Consider the following 25,362-nt stretch of genomic DNA (forward strand, 5'->3'; position numbering starts at 1 on the left):
GTACTTTGATATATGTCACATGTCCCGACATTGGATGGGTGATCTGTCTATCAAAGTATCCGGGCCAGGAGGTGGGTCAACGAGTGGCGGGAACACGAAAATGCAAATGAAAGCTGTTACTGCGATGTTCCCCGCTCTCTCATAATCCGGCTCTCCTCTCTTCCCCTCGGGGATTGCTGGGAGAACAGCCCCCATTCAACCCTGCCTGTCGGCGGTGCTTGCCCCCTCGCTCCCAGGCAGTCCACGCTCACCAGCCATAATTTTTCACTTGCAAAATGCGAGTAGGCGAGTGGAAAATTTGAGGGTTGTCAACTTTTCATATACACGGGATCAAAGCTGACATGTTTCGGCCATTACAGCCTTACTCGTAGCATGATGCTATAAGAAAGGCTGTAATGGCCGAAACATGTCAACATTGATCCTGTGTGTACGATGTAGCCAAATAAAGGATAATACCAAGGAGTTATTGAGTTTCCAGCTTAATTTCTGCTTTAGATATCAGAGAAGACCTATAAAAAACTGATGTCCCCCTTGCACAACTGCTATGGGTCCAAAACCAGAATGTTGTGCAACATGCTTATTACAGCAAGCAGAATTATTTTCTGTGGCCTTTCAAAACCCTCAATTCCTTAATACCTGACTGGCTGATAAAATCTTCAAAGTATAGGTGTAATTTAGATAATCAAATTTAGAAGCAGCTCCACATCAGGTTTTGCTTTAATTTGCCTTTCAAGCCCTTTGGTTGCTTGGTGCGGCCAACTTCTGCTTTCAGGTAAACTTCAACTTAAAGAGAAGAAGAGCAACCACAAAAAACAATGCTTAAAGGGGAACGTTACCCATTTTTGATAACAAAAAATGTTCCTTAACAAAAGAACATAGATTCCGCATTAAGAATTATGTCACCAAAACTAGTGTGTGCTGGTGCAGGCCACCATTTTGTTGAAGCCCAGAGCAGTCATTTCCCTAGCAGAAACTCTCTTTCCATGGTCTCAAAAACTATAGGTCATGTTCTTAATTAAAATATGTACATTTCCAGCCTTGAATGTTTGTATTGGCTCAGATAGAGAGGAAGGCTGACAGAAGCTTTACAGTACTGAAGTTTAAGCTCCCTTCACATTTTGGGAAGAATCATTGCGAGTCTGGCTGAGATAACAAAATGCAAAATACATGTTTGGGTGCCATTTATTTTCAATGGCACCTAAATGTGGTGTTTGGTAAGCATTATTGTGCATGAAGTATGTCGCGGAAAAGAAGTTCCTGATTTATCGCGGCAAAACTGCACCACGTTTTAGGTGCCATTGAAAATGACACCCAAGCATGCGTTTTGTGATTGCACTGCGTGTGAGATCCTGGGTAGAATCGCAGCGATTCTACCGGAGATCACAAAATGTGAAATATGAATGGAGCCTGACTGCTAAAGAAAGTAGAGAATATCAGGGAGATAAGATAAAGATAAGACACTATCCTTGCAAGTTAAACTCTTTTGTGTCTCCCTGGCAGCAGAGTTTGTCCTGTCACCTCTTCTGCTTTTCTTTTCTCCCTCCCTAATCTGTGTTCCCTCCACACAGTCTGTGTCATTTCTGTTGCTTTCTTCCCCCCCTTCAGCAACAGTAAATTCTAAAGCTGTCAGCTGATCTAACCTCTAGTGGCTCTGATTTTAGGCACAGTGCTGAGAATGGAGGGCAACTGAGCGTGTGCAGAGCAGGATGAGACCGTGTATTACTGGATTTTACACAGTATAGACACTTATTTGTAATGTTTTACATAATTATACCTGCAAAAGGGGCCAGGGGCCTGAAGTGATTTAGCAGGACTTCATTTTCTGACTAAAGTTCCACTTTAAATACACTCATCAGCCACTTTATTAGGTACACCCGTTCAATTGCTTGGTAACACAAATGGCTAATCAGCCAATCACATGGCAACAACTAAATGCATTTAGGCATCTAGATGTGGTAAAGACGACTTGCGGAGGTTCCAACTGAGCATCAGAATGGGGAAGAAAGGGGATTTAAGTGACTTTAAACGTGGCGTGATTGTTGTGCCAGACGGGCTGGTCTGAGTATTTCAAAAACTGCTGATCTACTGGGATTTTCACACACACCCAACTCTCAGGTTTACAGAGAATGTTCCGAAAAAGAGAAAATATCCAGTGAGTGGCAGTTGTGTAGAGGAAAATGCCTTGTTGAGGTTAGAGGAGAATGGGCAGACTGGTTTGGGATGATAGAAAGACAACAGTAACTCAAATAACCACTTGTTACATCCAAGGTATGCAGAATACCATCTCTGAACACACAACGCATCCAACCTTGAAGCAGATGGGCTGCAGCAGAAGACCACACCAGGTGCCACTCCTGTCAGCTAAGAACAGGAAACGGAGGCTACAATTCACACAGGCTCACCTAAATTGGACAATAGAACATTGGAAAAAACATTGCCTGGTCTGATGAGTCTCCATTTCAGCTACGACATTCAGATGGGTGGTTTAGAATTTGGCATAAACAACACGAAAGCATGGATCCATCCTGCCTTGTATCAACGGCTCAGACTGGTGGTGTAATGGTGTTTGGGACATTTTCTTGGCACACTTTGGACCCCTTGGTACCAATTAAGCATCATTTAAACCCCACGGCCTACCTGAGTATTGTTGCTGACCATGTCCTTCCCTTTATGACTACAGTGTACTTGTCTTCTGATGGCTCCTTCCAGCAGTATAATGCACCATGTCACAAAGCTCCAATCATCTCATCACTGGACAATGAGGTCACTGTACTCCAATGGCCTCCACACTCACCAGATCTCAATCCAATAGAGCTCCACACTCACCAGATCTCAATCCAATAGAGCTCCACACTCACCAGATCTCAATCCAATAGAACACCTTTGGGATGTGGTGGGCAAATCTGCAGCAACTGTGTGATGTTATCATGTCACTATGGACCAAAATCTCTGAGGAATGTTTCCAACACCTTGTTGAATCTATGCCACTAAGAATGAAGGCAAAAGGTGGTCCAACCCGGAATTAGTAAGGTGTACCTAATAAAGTGGCCAGTGAGTGCACATGAGCTCTAAATGACTATTACTATTAGCCCTTGTACACACGGTCAGACATTCCGATGGAAAATGTCCGATCGGACCGTGGTGTCGCATAATCCGACCGTGTGTGGGCTCCATCGGACTGTTTCCGTCAGAATATCCGAGCGACAAAGTTTTAGAGCTGGGCTATAAAATTTTCCGACAACATGGTCCGATCGAACTTTGTCTGATCGTTAGTAGAGAATTCCGACCGGACAAAGTGCCACGCATGCTCAGATCAAATTACAAGACCAAAGCTATTGGCTGCTAGCCTGAACGTAGTCCCGTCGTAACGAAATAACGTCATCACGTTCTGAACGATCGGATTTTCTAACAACTTTGTCTGACCGTGTGTATGCAACACCAGTTTCGGGCAAAATCCGACGGATTTTGTTGTCGGAATGTCCGACCGTGTGTACAAGGGCTTAGTCAGGCTGGACTAATCCTAAGAATCAGTGTGTCTAAAAAAAAAAAAAAAATATTGAAGTATGGTCACATTGATGCATCTATTCTATGCCTGTCACATGCTGTTGATGGATCTGTTTTCTTTCTGTGCAAAAGAAAACCGCGATCGGTAATTAAAAAGATCCGGGGCCTAAAAGCTCCCAATTGACATCGACCGCGGTAACTACAAGGCCCCTGTGGTTCCGGTTAACTGATTATCTCGTTTTATAATCCAGTAAATGGCTGTGCCGTGCCGGCTATTTTTAGTAACACGAAATTAAGAGATCAATTTTCTCGTAACGCTGATCGCTTTTTTGGAATTAATTGTTTTCAACGAGTGCACGACACAAGGGATTTTTAATCACTGCGCAGTACAAAGATTTACTTCGCTTGCTCAATAGAGCGTGATTAAAAACTCTCCAAGACAATCAATTCTCCACCTTACTATTCGTTGGCGCTCTGGATCGAAAGTAAAGCTGCAGTCCGATTGCTTATAATTATGTTTAAAGGATATGTTAATAGAGGACATATAAGGGGGGGCGGGCAGGTGGAATGGGCATAGATGTCAACCTTGGTGAGACCGAAACCTTCCATGCCGCAACAGTAAAAAAAAAAGTTTACACTCATTCATTATAAGTTTTTGAATGTGTTTAAAATGTATTACGGGGTAAACAGTTGAAAATATTAGTTACTGTCATTTAAAGGAGTTTTTTATCTTAATGCATTCTATGCAATAAAGCAGATTTTTTTTTTTTTTATTAAAGTCAGCAGCTACAAATACTGCAGCTGCTGACTTTTAAAATATGGACACTTACCTGCAGTTTTTATTTTTTGCGCTATATAAAAAAAAAGTTTAGTACAGTTTGAAAAAATATATATTTTGTACTTTTTGCTATAATAAATATCCCCAATCATTTTTAAAAAAAATATTTGTTTCCTCAGTTGAGGCCGATGTGTATTCTTCTACACATTTTTGGTAATAAAAATCGGAATAAGCGTATATTGATTGGTTTGTGCAAAAAGTTATAACATCTACAAAATAGGGGAAAGATTTATGGCATTTTTATTATTATTTTTTTCTTGCTAGTAATGGCGGTGATCAGCGATTTTTATCGGGACTGCAACATTATGGCGGACACATCAGACACTTTTGACTCATTTTTGGGACCACTGACAATTATACAGCGATCAGCGCTATAAAAATGCACTGATTACTGTCTAAATGTCACTGGCAGGGAAGGGGTTAACACTAGGGGGCGATCAAGGGGTTAACTGTGTTCCCGATCATGTATAAATGCAATACGTGATCTGGCTCTTTCGGGTAGGGAGAACGCATGTGCACCACCAGCGGCTTGCTCCCACTGTGATCTTGCACAGTGGGAGCCCAGCAGCGCGTACTATGGACTCGATATCCACCGTCACCTGCCGATCATCCAGCAGAGAGGCAGAACAGTGATCTAGCTATGTAAACAAGGCAGATCGCCATTATGACAGAAGGGAAGGCATGGATCCTGTATCTCTGCAAAGCAGGGACAAGGATTCATGTCTTCCCCTAGTAAAAGCACCTCCCATACTGTAGTAAAACACTGGCTAGGCATACATTTAACCCTTTGATTGCCCAAGATGTTTAACCCCTTCCCAGCCAATGTCAGTACAGGGACAGTGTATATTTTTAGCACTGTTTGCTGTATTAGAGTCACTGGTCCCCAGAAAGTGTCAATTAGTGTCAGATTGTCCGCTGCAATATCGCAGTCCCGCTATACGTTGCTGATTGCTGGCATTACTAGTAAAAAAAAAAAACATAGTTTGTAGGTGCCAAAACTTTTGTGCAAACCAATCATTATACAGTTGTTCTCATAAGTTTACATACCCTGGTAGATTTTATGATTTCTTGGCCGTTTTTCAGAGAATATGAATAATAACACAGAAACTTCTCTTTCACTCATGGTTAGTGTTTGGCTGAAGCCATTTATTATCAATCAACTGTGTTTACTCTTTTTAAATCATAATCACAACAGAAACTACCCAAATGACCCTGATCAAAAGTTTACATACCCCAGTTCTTAATACCGTGTTTTGCCCCCTTTAACAGCAATGACAGCTTGAAGTCTTTTATGGTATTTGTGGATGAGGCTCTTTATCTTCTCAGGTGGTAAAGCTGCCCATTCCTCTTGGCAAAAAGCCTCCAGTTCCTGTAAATTCTTGGGCTGTCTTGCATGAACGGCATGATTGAGATCTCCCCAGAGTGATAATGAGGTCAGGAGACTGAGGTGGCCACTCCAGAACCTTCACTTTATTCTGCTGTAGCCAATGACAGGTGGACTTGGCCTTGTGTTTTAGATTATTGTTATGCTGGAATGTCCAAGTACGTGCAATCCGCAGCTTCCTGGCTGATGAATGCAAATGTTCCTCCAGTATTTTTTGATAACTTACTGCATTCATCTTGCCAACAATTTTGACCAAATTTCCTGTGCCTTTGTAGCTCACACATCCCCAAAACATCAGGGATCCACCTCCATACCTTTCATCTTAGGCCTTGCTGACTCTCTAAATGAAGCGTTTATGATTTCTGGCCAAAAAGCTCAATTTTGGTCTCATCACTCCAAATGATTTTGTGGCAGAAGGTCTGAGGCTTGTCTCTGTGCTGTTTGGCGTATTGTAAGCGGGATACCTTGTGGCATTTGCGTAGTGATGGCTTTCTTCTGGCGACTCGACCATGCAGTCCATCTTTCTTCAAGTGTTTACTTATTGTGCATCTTGAAACAGCCACACCATATGTTTCCACGGAGTCCTGTATTTCACCTGAAGTTATTTGTCGGTTTTTCTTTGCATCCTGAACAATTTTCCTGGCAGTTGTGGCTGAAATTTTACTTGGTCTACCTGACCGTGGTTTGGTTTCACTTTCAACAGAACTCCTCATTTTCCACTTCTTGATTAGAGTTTGAACACTGCTGATTGGCATTCTCAATTCCTTGGATATCTTTTTATATCCCTTTCCTCTTTTATACAGTTCAACTACCTTTTCCCCGCAGATCCTTTGACAATTCTTTTGCTTTCCCCATGACTCAGAATCTAGAAACGTCAGTGCAGCACTGGATGAAAGATGCAAGGGTTTGTCAGGAGTCCAGAAACTCATTGACCTTTTATACACACACTAATTACAAGCAAACAGATCACAGGTGAGGATGGTGACCTTTAACAGCCATTCAAACCCCTTTGTGTCAACTTGTATGCATGTTATCAAGCCAAAATCACCAGGGTATGTAAACTTTTGATCAGGGTCATCTGGGTAGTTTCTGTTGCCATTATGATTTAAAAAGAGTAAACAAAGTTAATTGATAAAAAAAATTGGCTTCAGCCAAACATTAACCATGAGTGAAAGAAATATTGTTGTGTTATCATTCATATTCTCTGAAAAGTGGCCAAGAAATCATAAATTCTGCCAGGGTATGTAAACTTATGAACACAACTTTACGCTTATTGGGATTTTTTTTTACCAAAAATATGTAGCAGAAAACATATTGTCCTAAATTTATGAAGAAATGTGATTTTTTTTATTTTTTTTATTTTATTGAATGTGTTTTATAGCAGAAAGTAAAAAATTTATTTTATTTTTTTTTGAAAATTGTTGGCTTTTTTTTTTTTTTAATAGCGCAAAAAATAAAAACCGCAGAGGTGATCAAATACCAACCAAAAAAAAGCTCTATTTTTGGGGATAAAAGGACGTCAATTTTGTTTGGCTACAGCATCATGACTGCGCAATTGTCAGTTAAAATAACGCAGTGGTATGAGATCCATATACCTTGTCAGAGCTGAATGTACTTGCAATGGGGGGGTTGGTTGGGGGGTAGAGTTCCACTGGCAGTTTCTGGAGAGCTGGTAGGAGCGGCTATGCTGTCCCATCATTCTGCTTGAAGTCATATTTAACTTCAAACGGAGAGTGGTGACAGCGGTAGGAAGCGGCGGCACATCAGGAGGTTGACAACCCCTGGCTTAGACCCAGCGTGAGGGTAATCAGTCTCTTACTGGTGAAACGAAACCAGACAATGACACAGATGAGGGGTTTCTGGCTGACATCCTGTAGTACCTGCTTATAGGCAGCACTTCTCCGAAAGGTTCAAAGCACCTGACAGGTTCACATTAACACAATTCCTAAAGTGGAAAATCACAAGCAGCTATGTTTTGCAGAAGAAACTCTGTAGGGGATATTTATTAAAACTGGAGAGTGCAAAATCTGGTGCAGCTCTGCATGGAAACCAGTCAGCTTCCAGGTTTTATTGCCAACGCTTAAGTGAACAAGTTTAAAGGGGTTGTAAAGGTTTGTTTTTTATTTTCTAAATAGGTTCCTCTAAGCTAGTGCATTGTTGGTTCACTTACCTTTTCCTTCGATTTTCCTTATAAATGTTTTTTTTCTTTGTCTGAATTTCTCACTTCCTGTTCCTCCTCAGTAAGCTGTTCTGGCTGACTAACCACCACTCGGATGATGGTGAGAAGTTTACTGAGGAGAAACAGGAAGTGAGATATTCAGACAAAGAAAAAAACATTTATAAGGGAAATCGAAGGAAAAGGTAAGTGAACCAACAATGCACTAGCTTAGAGGAACCTATGTAGAAAATAAAAAACGAACCTTTACAACCCCTTTAAGTTAGAAGCTGATTGGCTGCCATGCACAGCGACATCAGATTTTGTACTCTCCAGTTTTAGTAAACCTCCATATCCCACCTAGAATAAATGTTTATTTTTTGCACTGTGGATCATCTTCAAGGTCCACAGCAGAAGCACTGATACTGTTCGCCCCTGTACACACAGTCGGAGATTTCCACAACCAAATCCGTCGGATTTTGCCCGTCGGATTTTGTCCGAAACTGTTGCATACACACGGTCGGACAAAGTTGGCGAAAAATCCGATCTTTCAGAACGTGATGACGTAATTTCGTTACGATGGGACTACATTCAGGCTAGTAGCCAATAGCTTTGATGTAGGAATTTGATCTGAGCATGCGTGGCACTTGGTCCGATCAAAATTCTCTACACATGATCGGAGTATGTCCGATCGGACCAGTTGGTCGGGAAATATTTCCAACATGTTGGAAAATTGGGTCCAACGGATATTCCGACAGAATCAGTCCGATGCATACCACACACAGTCGGATTATCCGACCACACGGTCCGATAGGACACATTCCGACGGATTCTCCGACCGTATGTACAAGGGCTACAAGTCATTCACTGAGCGGCTCAGCTCATCCTGCGTCTTCCCCAGAATTCCTTCTTGGTGTTTCCATTGGAGATAGAAAGACTGCTAAGTCACTGCTGGTTGGGGGAGCTGAGCTGGCCTAAAGTTAAACTCTGGAAAATAATGAAATGTGCTTAGTTAATTCCATTACATGTAGATAAGTACAGTATCTCACAAAAGTGAGTACACCCCTCACATTTTTGTAAATATTTTATTCTATCTTTTCACGTGACAACACTGAAGAAATGACACTTCGCTACAATGTATAGTAGTGAGTGTACAGCTTTTGTGTAAATTTGCTGTTCCCGCAAAATAACTCAACACACCATTAATTAACACCATTAATGTCTAAACCGCTGGCAGCAAAAGTGAGTACACTCCTAAGTGAAGATGTCCTAATTGGGCCCAAAGTGTAAAGATTTTGTGTGGCCACCATTATTTTCCAGCACTGCCTTAACCCTTTTGGGCATGGAGGTCACCAGAGCTTCACAGGTTGCCACTGTAGTCCTCTTCCACTCCTCCATGACGACATCACGAAGCTGGTGGATATTAGAGACCTTGTGCTCCTCCACCTTCCGTTTGAGGATGCCCCATAGATGCTTAATAGGATTTAGGTCTGGAGACATGCTTGGCCAGCCCATCACCTTTACCGTCATCTTCTTTAGCAGGGCAGTGGTCATCTTGGAGGTGTGTTTGGGGTCGTTATGTTGGAATACTGCCCTGCGGCCCAGTCTCCAAAGTGAGGTGATCATGCTCTGCTTCAGTATGTCACAGTATATGTTGGCATTCATGGTCCCCTCAATGATCTGTAGCTCCCCAGTGCCAGCAGTACTTATGCAGCCCCAGACCATGGCACTCCCACCACCATGCTTGACTGTAGGCAAGACACACTTGTCTTTGTACTCCTCATCTGGTTGCCTCCACACACACTTCACACCATCTGAACCAAATCAATTTATCTTGGTCTCATCAGACCACAGGACATGGTTCCAGTAATCCATGTCCTTAGTCTGATTGTCTTCAGCAAACTGTTTGCGGGCTTTCTTGTGCATCACCTTTAGAAGAGGCTTCCTTCTGGGATGACAGCCATGCAGACCAGTTTGATGGAGTGTGTGGCATACGGACTGCGCACTGACAGGCTGACCCCCCAACCCTTCAACCTCTTCAACAATGCTGACAGCACTCATACATCTATTTCCCAAAGACAACCTCTTTTCTCTTATATTTATCGACTGACACAGCTCCTCTCTTAGCCATTGGGTTGTTACGCCACCTTTAGATACTAGGCATTAATGTTATGTAAAACAGAACTTCCCAGTTCCGCCCAAGGGGCGGTCCCTTAGGTAACAACCCCCTCAGCCTGCCATGCAGCCATCAGTTTTATTTTGCCTAGTGAAGTAGAAGGACCTAGGAACCCTGCGGGCCCATCGGTCCATGTTTTTTCTGCAGAAGCTTTGCTTTTTGCGCAAGATGAAAGATCCCGTGATCTGCTATCAACAGCCGGCTGGGTGACAGGCTGGATACTCTTATCCTTGTAGTCTCCCCAGCCTGGCCAGTGAGTGTGTGCAGGTCGCAGCTACATGCTAGGCCAGCCACAACATACCTGAGCTCCAGAGGTGGTCGTGAGCTTTAATGCTCCGGGCTGCACATATGACGGAGCTACTGATGTCTGTGTCACAGTGTGCCGAGGCCAGCAGCCACCCTGTACTGATCAGAGAGTGGGTCTGTAATGGAATGTCTCCCAGCTCTTCAGGACTGGTAAGTACAGCTCTCCCTGCCTCAGTGGGCCTGAGCAGCTGGGCATTCCCTGAGAGGTCGATTCGGGGGTCCCTCACCTCCCTCTCTTCTCTCCCTGTCCCTATCTCCCCCCCTGCCTGTGGGGGATGCTGCACGTGGCTGCTTATCGGTGTGTGTGTTATGTGCAGGGGCCCCCCGGGGGGGGGGGGGGCTGTGTGTCCTGAGTGGTGTTTTTTCATGTCCCTGGGGGTGCCTGTGATCTCTGCAGCGCTGATCACCGCCATTTTCTAGCTCTGTACCTCATGTTTTTTTCTGTGTCAGCGGTCATCTTAGGTATGGGCAAGGAAAGCATGCTCTCCTGTGTCTCGGCGGCTTTTTTACCTGTGATTTGTTCTTATACTGGACGCCGGCGGCCATTTTCTAGAAGCCTGAGCACGTTTTTTTCAGCTTCTCTAGAGACAGCATGTGTTTCTGTAATCTGGCGGCCATTTTCCCAGTGCTTTATGTCCTTATGCTGGACCCTGGGCGGCCATTTTCTTTGAGCCTGAGCACACTGCAGAGTGGTTTCATTGCCTTTAGCAGCAGCTTTGACTGACAGAGCAGTTTCCTCTGCACCTGGGAGCTAACAGAGAACACCGGCACTACTTGCTGGACAGTGCAGAACCTGTCAGGGTTGTGCATCCTGCGGGAAAGAGCCCCTCAGCCAGCAGCAGTAAAGAGGGTGGGACCATCACTGTCCTAAGTCGCCTTCAGGTGGCAGACAGGGTAGGGTCAGCATGGCTTCAGAAACTGGTGTTTCTTCCCCCAAAATCCAGGCAATTGCAACCGGTTCGCCTGCAGAATGCGCAGTGACCCCGGACGATTTGTCGCCGGTCCTCAATTCGTTCATGCCAAGATGGAGGCTGCGCCTTGGCGCAAAGGTGCTAAAAAGCGGCCCCTCCCCCATCCTCTGGGGAGAGCTCTGACGCAAACTCGGGCCCTGCTGAGGCTGGTGACCCCTGCTGTGTCGTTTTAAATGACGAGGACGGATCGGACAGTGAGGATGAGTCCCTGTCCGGGTCTGTGCACGACAAAGCGCTTGTTGGAGCACTTATCACAGCTGTGCGTGATACCCTCAAGATTCAGGAGCCAGCAGATTCCTCTGCTGATGTAGCGGTCCCTTTTGGGTCCCATAAGCCAGCCCCTTCACCTAAGGTGTTCCCGTATCTGACTTATTTCATCATTAGCTCATTTACAAGGAATGGGGTCGACCGCAACTGACCTTTTTGGTCCCCAAATACATGGCGGTGTGTTACCTCTTTGTGGAGAGCCTTCTCAAAAAGTGGTCGGCTCCTCCAGTCGTGGACCCCCCAGTATCCAGGTTAAACAAAGTAACCACGATCCGGGTAGAGGGGACTCCTGCATTTAAGAATCCCACGGACTGGAAGGCCGAGGCAGTGGCTCGGTCCTTGTTTACGGTTTTGGGGTCAAGCATGCGACCAGTACTGGTATCCGCACTTGTGTCGCAGACACTAACTGAGTGGGCAAAACTTGCACCGCGAATTGGGAGAACAACAAGCTTCTCCTGTCTGCGTGGACCTAGCAGATCAACTAGTGCAAGGCCTTAAGTACGTTTGTGACGAAACCTGGATATCCTCCCCCTGTTATCCAGGGCTTCATTGTCAGCAGTGGTGCTGAGGTGCCTGATTTGGTTGAAATGCTGGTCTGCTGACCAGGCATCCAAAAAAGCCCTGACGGATCTTCCCTTCCTTGGCGACCAGCTCTTTGGAGCCTCTTTGGATGACATTATTAAGAATGCCACAGGTGGTAAGAGTACTCTGCTCCCACAGGCCAGGAAGGCTAAGGAGCCACGCCGTAGGCAAGGGCCCTCTTTTTCCTCTCACAAAAGGCTTTTTCGTTCGCCCGCAGCTTCGGCTAAACGTCCCCAGCCTGACAGGACTACCACGGAAGGACAGAAACATCCCTGGAACTACAAGCCTGCGAACAAAAGTGCTACCACATGAAAGTTTCCCCCCACCCATGACTTGGGTGGGGGGTCACCTTCGGGAATTTGCAGCCCGGTGGATCTCTCTGCTGTCCGACCAATGGGTCTGTGATCTGATTTCCTACGGCTACAAGATAGAGTTCCTCTCTTGGCCGCAAAACAGATTCTTCCCCTCCAGCATACCCATTCTCCTGGCTTGCCGGGAGGCCCTCTTGGGGGCAGTAGGGGACCTGCTGAATCGCAGGGTGATTAGACCTGTTCCGGAATCGAAGCGGTTCCAGGGGTTCTACTCAAACCCGTTTGTAGTTCACAAGAAGCAAGGGGTACGTCCAATCTTGGATCTAAAGGCCTTCAATCACTTTGTGAAAGTGCAGAGGTTCAGAATGGAATCAGTTCGCTCAGTGGCTGCTGCACTCCATTAAGGGGACTCCCTGGCGTCCTTAGATATCCAGGATGCATACCTGCACATACCCATATGCCTCCAGCATCAAAAGTTTCTGCGATTTGCAGTCGGGGAAGCCCACTACCGGTTTGTGGCTCTCCCTTTTGGTTTGGCATCAGCCCCCTGAGTCTTTACCAAGGTATTGGCCCCTGTGTTGGCATTGCTACGGCAACGCTGGATCGCGATCGTGGGATATCTAGACGATCTCCTCCTGAGAGCATCTTCCGCCTCAGAGTTAGAGGAGGCTGTGGCGATCTCCATGCAGAGCCTGCAAGAATTTGGGTGGCTGTTGAACCTAAAAAAGTCAGTAATCATATCGACTCAGGGTTTGGAGTACCTAGGCTTGCTGCTGGACTCCAGGGAAGTGAGAGTGTTTCCAGGTAAGCCTTAATCTAGGCTTACCTGGAGGTCAAAGTGGTTTGTAAGGGTTTACAACCACTTTAAGATAAAAAAGCTTCTGCCATTACAACTTCTTTAGGCTGGATTCACGCTTCAGCACAAAGCGGCTCACAGCAGGGGTCGAATTTTTGGCTGAATTCGGACCTGAAATGGACCAGAAGATGCACAGGACTCCTGGGTGAACCAGCTCCACCCACAGCTCCATAGAGAGCCGGTCACAATCACCTGTCATGCGAATTGGATGCGGGGAAACCACATCCAATTCACAGTAGTGTGAACCCAGCCTTAAAGTATTGCATTAGATCACCAATAATACCGTGTTTCCCTGAAAATGAGACCGGTCTTTTATTAATTTTGGCTACAAAAAAACACACAATATGAAATCTGTTTTGTAAAAAAAGATCATATAATGTCCAGTGAGTCTCCTTTTGTAACATTATTGTGGAAGATACCTTATATACAGCGCAGCTAGGTGTTCACATGATCTGCTGGAGCTCTACTTCCCAGCTCCGAGTACTGCCGAGGGAAGGGCTGAGATCCCCGCTGATGTCAGCCTGGAGGAGAGGAGAAGATCTCCAGCGGATCATGTGTGCACCCAGCGATGCTGTAATAGGTATTTTCAACAGTAAAGTTACAAAAGGGAACACACTGGACATTATTTAATCTTTTTACAAAACGGATTATATATTTTTACATAGACTTTACTAGGGCTTATTTTCGGGTTAGGGCTTAAATTGCAGCCCTCCCCAAAAATCACGCTAGCTCTTATTTTCGGGGGAAACACAGTACTTCCTCAACTGAGATGTCCTTTTCCATGAGCTCACAATGCTCCTCCACCAAGGCTGGGATTGGGAGGTGAGAAATAAACTGATCAAAGTCATGTTGACTTGAGGCAATCATGTCGTATCTACAATTGTTGAAAAAAATGTATGAAATTCCTCCAAGACGAGTTTGGGGTTCTGAGTGAACGAGCCATCAGATTTCCTGATTTTAGGGACATGTGCAGCTGATCATCTAGGGGTTCATTTAGACACCAAACGTTTATCAGTGTGTGAATAAAATTTAGCCCTAGTCCACCGCAAGTGGCACTTTTTTGAATTTTAATGCAAAAAAAATACAATACATAACCCAATTTGTGGGGTAAAATATAAAAGATGATGTTACGCCGAATAAATGGATACCTAACATGTCATGCTTTAAAATTACGCATGCTCCTGCAACGACAACCAACGGCGTAATTTTTACTATACATAGGCGACGCTTTAAAAGCCTTTTTAGGTTGACACTTTAGATGTGATACCTCACATGTGTGGGGCAATCGCTGTTTGTGTGCGTGCGGGACCAAAGTGTGTGCTTGCCTTTGGACGGAACCACGGGGGAACAGGGGTGTTTTAAAAAATGTAATTATTTCTTTATTTTGACACTGTCTCTCTATTTTTTTGTATCACTAAACATCCCAAAGGTTCAAAGCAAAGAGAAGCGGGAGTAATAGGGTAATCCTCAAGGCAGGTTTTATATGAATGTACTTTTATAGCTGAATTGAAGATTGCTCTTAGACCCCTTTCACACCGAGGCACTCAAAAACTGCCCATAAAATGTTGGGTGTTTTTGTGGGGCTTTTGAGGCATTAGCGGTGCACTTTTTTTTAAGGTCATGTGACTCAAAAGAACCATTTTTGGGCATTTTTGAAGCGCTTCCCATTCATTTCAATGGACGGGGGCATTTTTATGGGCCTTTTTTAAAGGGATTGTAAAGTTAATTTTATTTTTATTTTTAAATAACAAACATGTTATACTTACCCTGTTTCTCCTAAAATAAGACCTAGTGTGATTGTCGGTGATAGCTGCAATAAAAGCCCTACCCCCCAAATAAGCTCTAGTTAAAGTCCTTGTAGGTCTTCTTTTCAGGGTAGGGCTTATTTTTGAGGAAACAGAGTAGGGCTTATTTGGGTGGTAGGGCTTATATTGCAGCCAACACCGACAATCACGCTAGGTCTTATTTTAGGGGAAACAGGGTACCTCCACTGTGCAGCTCGTTTTGCACAGAGTGGCCCCGAACCTGGTCTTCTGGGGTCACTCGGTGGCTGTCTCTCCTTCCTCCCGCAGGTACTTTTCACGTTCATGCGAGCTCCCTCGCATGGTGAGAAGCATCTGCGGGCGCGCTCCCGTGACACAGCCGGCGGCTATAGCCCCTCGCTGTATCACACGGCCCCACCCCCGGCGCTCCGTCAGTGGATGTGATTGACAGCAGCGCGAGCCAATGGCTGCACTGCTTTCCATCCATCCACTCCAGCCAATCGCCGGCCAGGCTGAGTGGTGAAGAGGAAGTCGAGGACGAGCGCGGGACTTTCGAGGGGTGAGGTAAGTAAAACGGGGGGGACTGGGGGCGTTGGCACTGTCAGATGTTTTTTCACTTTAATGCATAGAATTCATTAGGGTGAAAAAACATTTACCTTTACAACCCCTTTAAGCTCTCTAAAGATGCCGCTTGCAGGAGCTTTTTCACCGCCCCACCAGCGCACCGCCTCAGTGTGAAAGTATCCATTGAAATTAATGGGAAACAGTTTTCAGGAGCTTTTTTTTTTTTGTGCAGAAGTGCCTGAAAGCTCCTCAGTGTGAAAGGGGTCTTACTTGGCCACCTCTCATTGAACCATTGACTGAAGACACTTATACACACAACCGGACTTTTTGACAGCAAAGGTCCGACGGAGCAAATCCGTTGGACAATTCGAGCTCCATCGGACCTTTGCTGTCCAAAAATCTGACGGACTTTAGAAGTAGAACATGTTTCAAATTTTTCCGCCAGAACCATTTCATATCGAGAAATCCGCTTGTGTGTGTGCTAGTCCGACGGACAAAAGCCGACGCTAGGGCAGCTATTGGCTACTGGCTATGAACTTCCTTATTCTAGTCCGGTCGTACGTCATCACGTCGAATTCCGTCGGACTTTGGTGTGATTGTGTGTGTCCAAGTCCGTTCAATCAGAAAGTCCGTCGGTACTCCGCCAAAAGTCCGTCGGACCTAGTCTGCCGGAAAGTCCAGTCGTGTGTACGCGGCATCAGGCCCCTTTCACATGTGCTTTCCGACCAGGTCTGCCTGTCAGTTTTTCAGACGACATGTCTACTGACAACCGCTGCTATCCAATCCGATCCCCTCCGCCCAAATCCAGATGGATGGAAGTCCTATTTTCCATTCGTCTGGCGGATCAGATAAAAACAGAAAGGCGGTCTGTTTTCATCCAATCTCCCCATAGAGGAGAGCGGGACTCTGACAGGTCCGTCTCAGCACAGTAAACGGAGACACACCTGTCATCCGCCTGCTCAGTGGGGATCAGCCGATCGATCTCCCGCCTAGCAAGTGGAGTCTATCAGGTGGAGACGCCCCTGTGAAAGGGGCCTTAGACCCATGTCAGGCTGGCGAGAAGTAGTCAGCTTCAGGATCGCTATGAATGAGGCATTGATCTCTCACTAGTGGATTACTTTCTGATGTGTTTTTGTCAACAAGGGAGTGACACCTGCAAGCAGGTGAGTGTTTTCACTGTACATGTTTGTGATCCTGTCATTGGGGAATTATCCCCAGCAACAGGATCTCTAACACAACGTGGGCTTTAGAAAATACATCCATCAACAAATGCCTTCATGGCTCTGTGTTGGACTATTGAGCATCTTCCAGTAGAGTATTATTTAAAATGAATGGTAGCATTTTTGTATATTATTATGGCTCATAAAGCAGCCGTCTGTCATCATCTGGATGCCCATGTCACACTGGCAGTTCTGTAACTGGCAATACTTTGCCAGCCACAGAATTGCTAAGATTTAGCTGACAATACCCTTATCCGAGTACACAGCCCGGCCGGTCAGGAAAGGTGGTGGGGACGAGCGAGCGCCCCCCCCCCCCGAGCAGTACCAGGCCGCATGCCCTCAACATGGGGGGGGGTGCTTTGGGGAAAGGAAGGCCCTGTGGCCCCCCTCCACCCCAAAGCACCTTGTCCCCATGTTGAAAAGACAGACATTTTTGAAAAAAAAAAACAACACATTTCATAGTTTGTTATAAAATTTTGCAAACGGGTAATTTTTCTCCTTCATTGATATTCGCTGATGAGACTGCACTGATGGGCACAGATAAGGCGACACTGATACGCACAGATAAGATGACACTGATGGGCACTGATAGATGGCACTGATAGGTGGCACTGATGGGCACTGGTAGGTGGTATTGATAGGCAGCACTGGTAATGACGCACTGATTGGTAATTTATAGGCGGCACTCTGGGCCCTGATAGACGGCACTGTGGGCCCTAATAGATGGCACTGAGGACACTGATAGGTGACACTGTGGGCACTGATGGGTGGTACTGGCCCTTTCCATAAAATGCACAGGTGTGAACATGACCCATAGAAAACCGTGTTAAATGGTCTGTAGTGTGTTTCTGCAAAACTGAAAACGCACTACAAAATGCATAGTTGTGAACCAGGCCTAACTGTGGGGGGAACGCTGTTACTGGATGAAAAGAGAGATCTGTGTTTCTGCTTAGCAGAAACACAAGATCTCTTTTTTACTCCCTGACAGAACAGTGGTCTGCCTTGTTTACATACGCAGACCGCCGTTCTGCCTTTTCTCCGAACGATCGACAGGTCCCAGCGGCCAGTGCGGCCTCTGGACCCGCTGATTGGCTACCGCTGTAATTGGGCCGCACTCCAGATCGCATGCAGAAAATCACATCCAGGTACGTGATTTTGCACAGCCTCTGCCGCAGTATATATATATATGCGTTGAGCGTTCCAGAAGTGGTTAACTTGTTAAAGTACCTCAGTTGCAGAACAATAAAAGCTTTCTTTGAACTTTAGAACAAGGCCTTACCATAGACCCTGCTGTGTTCATAGAAAACTTCATGACTTCCTGGTATGTAGATTTGGGATATAAGAGCCAGTAGGACACAGGAAGCAGTTTACCAGCTGACCTCATTAGCACACACACCCTGCACCCATCAACTAGGTTAGCATGGCATCCCCGAAAGGTCTCCACGTGTGCATCTGCCTGGCTTGTTAATGTAAGCTGCCATGTTTGCACGCCATCTCCAGCGACCCTCCAGACAGGCTTGGGCTAATCTCTCTGGGGCCGCTTGCGCACTATAAATGCATTCCTTTGATTTATAGTCTTTTTGCCTTGGCTTAGTCTTTATTCAAAGCAGGAAGTAATGACATGTAACCCAAATTTGACTTCTAAATACTGTTCTAAGATGTCCTCAAGATGGGTTCTAGTTGGTTGATATGAGTTATTACCCTCCACACATTTTGTTCCTGCCTCATCAATCAAGCCAGAAAAGTGTATGATTATTTCTGTTCTTCCAAACATCCCTTCTCCTATTTATTTCCTCAATGCTTTGTTTCTACAGGTTCTTTTTAAAATGTGATGGAGGGAAGGGAGACCCCGACCCGACCCAGCCGTACCAGTCCCGCCAGCCCCAGGGTCACCCCTGCTCTGGTGAAACGCCCCCGTTTTCAGACACTGGCTCGCTTCTGGGAGGGTCAAGACGTTTTGGCCCGGTGGACGGACGGACTGCTGTACCTGGGCATTATAAAGAAAGTAAGGATTTGTTTTATATACCTGCCATGGGATTTGGTTTGGAAATTCCTTCCTATATTGCTTTCCACATTCTTTTATGTAGTAGAGCTGCACGATTAATAGTTAAGAATCGTTATCGCAATTTTTTTCCCGTTGCGATCTTGACAAAGTATTTCCCGATTCTTTCTATGCAGAGAATTGAATGCTCTGCTGAAGCCGACAGCTGTCAAAAGAAAGGAAAAAATAAATAAAATGGGCAGTCTGCCAAGAATCACAACATTCTTTAACAGTGGAACTTAAGTATAAACATTGTAACAATTTGTTCTTTAGATCAAAGGAATACCCTTGTGTGTTTAAATGAGGGAAGTTTAACCACTTAAACACTAAACCTTTTTCTGACATTTGTTGGTTTCAAGTTAAAATAATTTTTTTTTTGTTAGACAATTACTTAAAACCCCCAAACATTATATATATATATATATATATATATATATATATTTATATATTTATATTTGTTTTTATACATATATATATATATATATATATATATATATATATATATATATATATATATATATATATTTTTTTTAGTAGAGACCATAGAGAATAAAATGATGGTTGTTGCAGTATTATATGTCACACATATGCACAGCAGTCTTTCAAATGCAATTTTTTGGGAAAAAATTACACTTTAATAAATAAAAAAAAAAAGTAACCAGTAAAGCTAGCCCAATTTTTTTTGTATCATGTGAAAGATTTTACGCTGCAGGAATCGTGATTTTTTTGGCCAGTATCGTGCAGCTCTATTATGAAGTCATTTAAAGTGTACCTTAATGTACCATTACATCAGACTTTTATCAAGCTGAACTCCAAGCAGATAAAAAAGACACAATATGATGCAGCTCTGTAATAATGAATACATCATTAAAGTGATTGTAAATGCTTGTTTATTTATTTATTTTTTTCAATTAAACTAGCAAACATGTCATACTTAGGCAGGCCATACAGGGTGCAAATTTCTTTCCTGCAACCAGAGGTTGCCAGGAAAGAGGGGAATCAGCAATTGTCTTTTCTTGGCGGGGGCGGATGGGGGAAGCCATCCCCACTAAGAGAAGACAGTGATTATCGCTAGTGAATATAGCCCTGATTGTAAGAGAATCGGGCAGGCTGGTTGTAATCAGGTTGACCAATCGATCAACTTGGCACATTCAGCCTGCCCATTAACGATTCGAATCTCAGCCGGTTCAACAGGATTCAAACCATTTTGCACCGAGCAGCCCTGATCCTCCTCTCCTCAGGTCCCATGCTGGAGTTGCAGGCTCCTCCCACCCTCCAAGTGCCTCCATAGCAAACTGCTTCCTATGGGGGCACTCGTGCATGCTCGCTTCCAAGCCCCATTCTTTTTGTCCATTGACACACAGAGAGTGTGGCTTGGACCACCCCTGCTCCCTCCACACTGGCTGTGATTGACAGCAGCAGGACCCACTGACTCCTGCTGCTGTGTCTGAGCCAATGAGAAGGGAGAGAGCCTCTACTTTCATGCACATTGCTGGATCGTGTTCAGGTAAGGGCCCGGGGTGCTGCATGTAGAAGGTTTTTACCTTAAAGTGATTGTAAAGGATCGTTTTATTCTTTTAAAATAACAAACATGTCATACTTACCTCCTCTGTGCAACTCGTTTTGCACAGAGTGGCACCAAACCTCCTCATCTGGGGTCCCTCGGTGGCTATCGTGGCTCCTCCCTGCATCAGATAACCTCCTAGGAGAAGCGCTCTCCTGAGGGGGTTACCTTGCAGGCATGCTCCCGAATCCAGCATTTGCATCCACAGACACGAATGCTGGACTCGGCCCCGCCCCCTGCCGTCCGCGTCATTGGATTTGATTGACAGCAATGGGAGCCAATGGCTGCCCTGCTATTAATGTATCCAATCAAGAGCCAGGACCCCATGGAGAGAGGGACAGCGCATCAGAAATACGGGGCTCAGGTAAGTAAAACGGGGAGGGGGGGCTGGGGGGCCGGTGACTGCCAGGTTTTTTTTCACCTTAATGCATAGGATGTATTAAGGTGAAAAAACACGAGGGCTTACAACCCCTTTAATACAGAGAATGCATTAAGATCTAAAAAAAAATCTTCCGCCTTTAGAACCACTTTGAATAAATATTTTTCAAATCTAGCCGTGTAAGTACCTGAATTTAACTTGGTATCAGCCTCTTGTAATCTCCTGTACAGAAGCGCTCAGACTTGGAGAGGAGGTTCTAGCACTAGCAGCCAGTCAAGCTGTGATGCAGTGTTCATGTGCTAGGAGGGGACCTGCTGATGGGAGGAGAGATCAGAGAGATCATCAGTCTGCTGCTTCTCTTTAAATAGGAGCTCCAGTCTGGGCAATAAATATTGCAGATAACAAATACTGTAGCTGCTGACTTTTAATATAAGGACACTTACCTGTCCAGCACCCCGGGCCCATTCTTCAATCGGTTTGAAGTGTAAGCGCCGGCATCTTCACTAAGGAAAACCAGCAGTGTAGCCTTTAGGCTTCAGAGCCTGTTTCCTACTGCGCAAGCGCGAGTCGCACTGCGCTTTCTGAATGGTCCCGCTGTCTTCTGGGACCTGGGTGTTTCCCAGGGGGAGGAGGTGGGGCCGGAAATACTCGGAGATGGCTGTGGCGATCTTTCCTGGAAGTGGGAACGGGTAACTGTCAAAACAAGGTACCCACTCCCCCCCAAAAGTGCCAAATGTGGCAGCGGAAGGAGGAGTGTTTGAACAAACGGAGCTTCCTCTATTAGATGGAGCTCCGCTTTCACTGTCCAGTTTGGGAGAAGGAGAAGACCCAAAAATGTTACCTAATTGCTGTGGAGAAAAATCAGGTTTCCTGCCCTGCCAGCAGGGGCGGCCCATCCATTAAGGGCACACGGGCGCCGTCTCCCCTTTCTCTGCTGCTACCCCCTATTCACGTGTCCGGTCCCTTTCAGGATGCCGGGCGCATGAATTACAGTGGTGGGGGTGTTTTTTTAAAGCACCTGATTAGAGCCATATGCTCTAATAGGCTTCAAAATAGGGTGGGCTCCGGGTGCAGAGCATTGCATTTGCTTTTCTATCATTGAATCACCCTTCGGCCCATCTGAAAGCACGATTGGCTGAAAGGACAGGCGATGCTATTGGACACCTAGGAGGAGGGAGATGCACGGAGGAAGGCGCAGTGATCCACACCACGGGAGGCAGAAGAAAGACAGCTGCTACTCCCCGACAGTCCTCCCGGGGGCCAACTGGGGGGGGGGAGGGGGGGTGTCTGTTTGCAAACAGCCACCCCAAAAGAAAAAAACACCAGCCGCTACTATGCTGTGCAGAGCCGTGTAAACCTCACAACTGAATATGAATTATCTGTGTATTTAGCTGTTTGCCTGGAGATCAGCTGAAAGCCCTAATATTAGAACTGATGTATCAAAGTGTAGAATGTCTGCAACGCTTTACACAAATCAAATAGATTCCAATCTGCAGTGTAGAATGACGGTTGTCGGATGAACTGGGGAATACCGTCACCACTTCGCTTGCCAACCTGCATTCTCGGGCCTCTTCGCCTCCTCCGGGTGTTATCTTCTAACTCACATCTCGTAAACTCTTCTCCGTGTCCCTCACTTACAGGTGGATAGTGCACAGGAGACGTGTCTGGTCCGCTTTGAAGATAACTCCCAGTTCTCAGTGCTGTGGAAGGACATCTTTCCTCGTAAGATCTCATATTCCGCTTTGATGACTGTAACTGTCCTAATTAATAATTCATATTGGAAATTCCTGCAGCCGCGCATGGCGGGTTCATGAATTATCTCCTCTTTTTATTCCATAGCTGCCGTCCCGGGGAAGGAGCAGCTGTGCTGCGTGTGTAACTCACAGTCGTGTACCTCCGACAATAAACTCGTGCATTGTGGGAAGTGCAAGCACGGTGAGTACAAAACTAGATGATTACCATCTTTCGTCTCCAGTACATTGTATTAGCTGTTATAAGCTGTGATTGCTGTTAGGCATTTCATAAGTCTCTAATGATTTCATAACCAGACCAAATTTATTAGCATCAGTAAAATGGTTGTAAATCGCTGAAGAAAAACCTCCAAAAACCTGACAGCACATATTTTTACTGCAACTAAACTGACCATAGCGCAGGCTTGGAAGACCCCAGCCCTCAGCTTTGAAGCAGTTAAAAACTGCGTGAACGACATCATGGCGAATGAGAAACTCACTGCCGTATTATCGGGCACTCACGCTAAGTTTCTCCGGGTTTGGCAACCTTGGGTGGCTCATATCCGCCCCTCAAGATTCGAGCCGGCACTCCTCTCCTTTTAATAACCCACTGTTCCTCCCACCCTTCCCTTCCCCTTCTTTCCTTCTCCCACACCCCTCCTCTACCTTCCCAACCTTTCCCTTCCCCTTCTTTCCTTCTCCCACACCCCTCCTCTACCTCCCCAACCTTTCCCTTCCCCTTCTTTCCTTCTCCCACACCCCTCCTCTACCTTCCCGACCTTTCCCTTCCCCTTCTTTCCTTCTCCCACACCCCTCCTCTACCTTCCCGACCTTTCCCTTCCCCTTCTTTCCTTCTCCCACACCCCTCCTCTACCTTCCCAACCTTTCCCTTCCCCTTCTTTCCTTCTCCCACACCCCTCCTCTACCTTCCCAACCTTTCCCTTCCCCTTCTTTCCTTCTCCCACACCCCTCCTCTACCTTCCCAACCTTTCCCTTCCCCTTCTTTCCTTCTCCCACACCCCTCCTCTACCTTCCCAACCTTTGCCTTCCCCTTCTTTCCTTCTCCCACACCCCTCCTCTACCTTCCCAACCTTTCCCTTCCCCTTCCCCTTCTTTCCTTCTCCCACACCCCTCCTCTACCTTCCCGACCTTTCCCTTCTTTCCTTCTCCCACACCCCTCCTCTGCCTTCCCGACCTTTCCCTTCTTTCCTTCTCGCACACCCCTCCTCTACCTTCCCGACCTTTCCCTTCCCCTTCTTTCCTTCTCCTACACAAGGAATGCTTACGCTACTCATCCTTCTAGCCTCCCCTTCTCCTCACCAGGGGCGGACTGACCATTGGGCCACTCGGGCACTGCCCGAAGGCCCCATGCCACTAGGGGGCCCCATCAGGGTTGCCAGCCTTAGTAAAACCAGGGACAGTATGTAGAAATTTGTGTTTTTTTTTTTTTGCATCTGTCTTTGAAATGTCCCTTACCGACATCCTTTTGGTCTAAAAATCCCGAGATTATAGCTGCCCCACCTCTCCAGTACCTTCACAGCCAATAGAAACATGTCTGTGTATACTGTGTGTACATGTACATGTATACTGTGTGGCCCCATAATCTCTGATTGCCCGGGGGCCCCATAATCTTCTATTGCCCGGGGGCCACACGAGTTGTCAGTCCGCCCCTGCTCCTCACTGACCTTTCATTCATTCTTTTTGCTCTTTCCCTGTCCCTTTAGCCCGCAGGTCTGACCCTGCTGGGACTGGATACTTGATAGGACGCTGTTTATTATCCAAAATTTTTCCTTGGTCTCTTATGAACTGGCTTGAATTTTTCTAATCTTGGACTTATTTTCTGGTATCCTACAGTTGAACACTTGTATATGTTATGTTCATTACTGTTTCTGTACTTTTTCAATGATGTGAATTTTCAATAAACTCTTTGTATAAAAAAAAAAAAAACTCCAAAAAACCCGTAAGACAAGGGCATAATGTGTTACCATGTTTCCCCCGAAAATAAACCCAGGTCTTATATTAATTTTTGCAACCAAAAGCACAGTAGGGCTTATTTTCGGGGTAGGGCTTGCAATTTAATCTGAACAGAAAAAGTATTTCTTCTGCGCTCGTGCAGAGGCGGTATTGATTGATCCGGTATGCCGGATCTTCAGAGCGCATTCGCTGCTGATGTCATATCTCCTAAACGGTGCATGTTTAGGAGATATTCATTTTACCTACAGGTATGCCTTATTATAGGGTTACCTGTAGGTAAAAATAACAAAGAGGGCTTTACTACCGCTTTAACACCTTCCCGCCCAGCCTATAGCAGAATGATGGCCGGGTGGTGGCTTTCCCATCCTGACTGGACGTCATATGATGTCCTTCATAATGCGCCGCTTGTACGTCCTTCAGACACAGCGCATCACTGATCACAGTATAGAGTCTATGATGTAGGCGCTTTACCATGTGATCAGCTGTTAGGAACCAGCTTCTTGCTTAATCATTTCTGGGTGGCTCAGATCTTCGTTCAAGCCTATGATCCTAAAGATTGGGTTCCACTCTTTCCTGATAAAGCTCATTCTACTAGATCTGTTAGTACCCCCTGGGCTTTTTGGCTTCGGGCAACTATTTCCCAGATTTGCAAGCCTGCCACCTGATCTTCTGTTCACACATTCTCTACGTTTTACAAGATGGATGTTCTGGTCTCTTTTGATGCCAGCTTCAGGGGCAGGGATCCTTTAGGCAATCTTGGCTGACTGATGTTTTTTT

At 45.6% G+C, this 25,362-nt stretch overlaps 1 protein-coding gene across 4 annotated transcripts in view; it reads left to right on the forward strand.

Moving 5' to 3' along the window:
• Nucleotides 1–25,362, forward strand: part of PHF1 (PHD finger protein 1) — a 79,992-nt gene that overhangs the window by 15,532 nt on the left and 39,098 nt on the right. For all 4 annotated transcript variants that reach the window (XR_013275635.1, XM_077484710.1, XM_077484708.1 and 1 more), the window contains exons 2-4: nucleotides 18,712–18,902; nucleotides 22,522–22,603; nucleotides 22,721–22,816. Coding sequence is in view for 3 of the 4 variants with exons in the window: in XM_077484710.1 (XP_077340836.1) it covers nucleotides 18,729–18,902; nucleotides 22,522–22,603; nucleotides 22,721–22,816 (352 nt within the window). In the remaining variant the exon portion in view is untranslated. The remainder of the gene's footprint in view (nucleotides 1–18,711; nucleotides 18,903–22,521; nucleotides 22,604–22,720; nucleotides 22,817–25,362) is intronic.

This window comes from Lithobates pipiens, unplaced genomic scaffold, assembly GCF_037356315.1.
Source record: "Lithobates pipiens isolate NorthernLeopardFrog02 unplaced genomic scaffold, aLitPip1_a1.2 Scaffold_1, whole genome shotgun sequence".
Taxonomy (NCBI): Eukaryota; Metazoa; Chordata; class Amphibia; order Anura; family Ranidae; genus Lithobates; species Lithobates pipiens.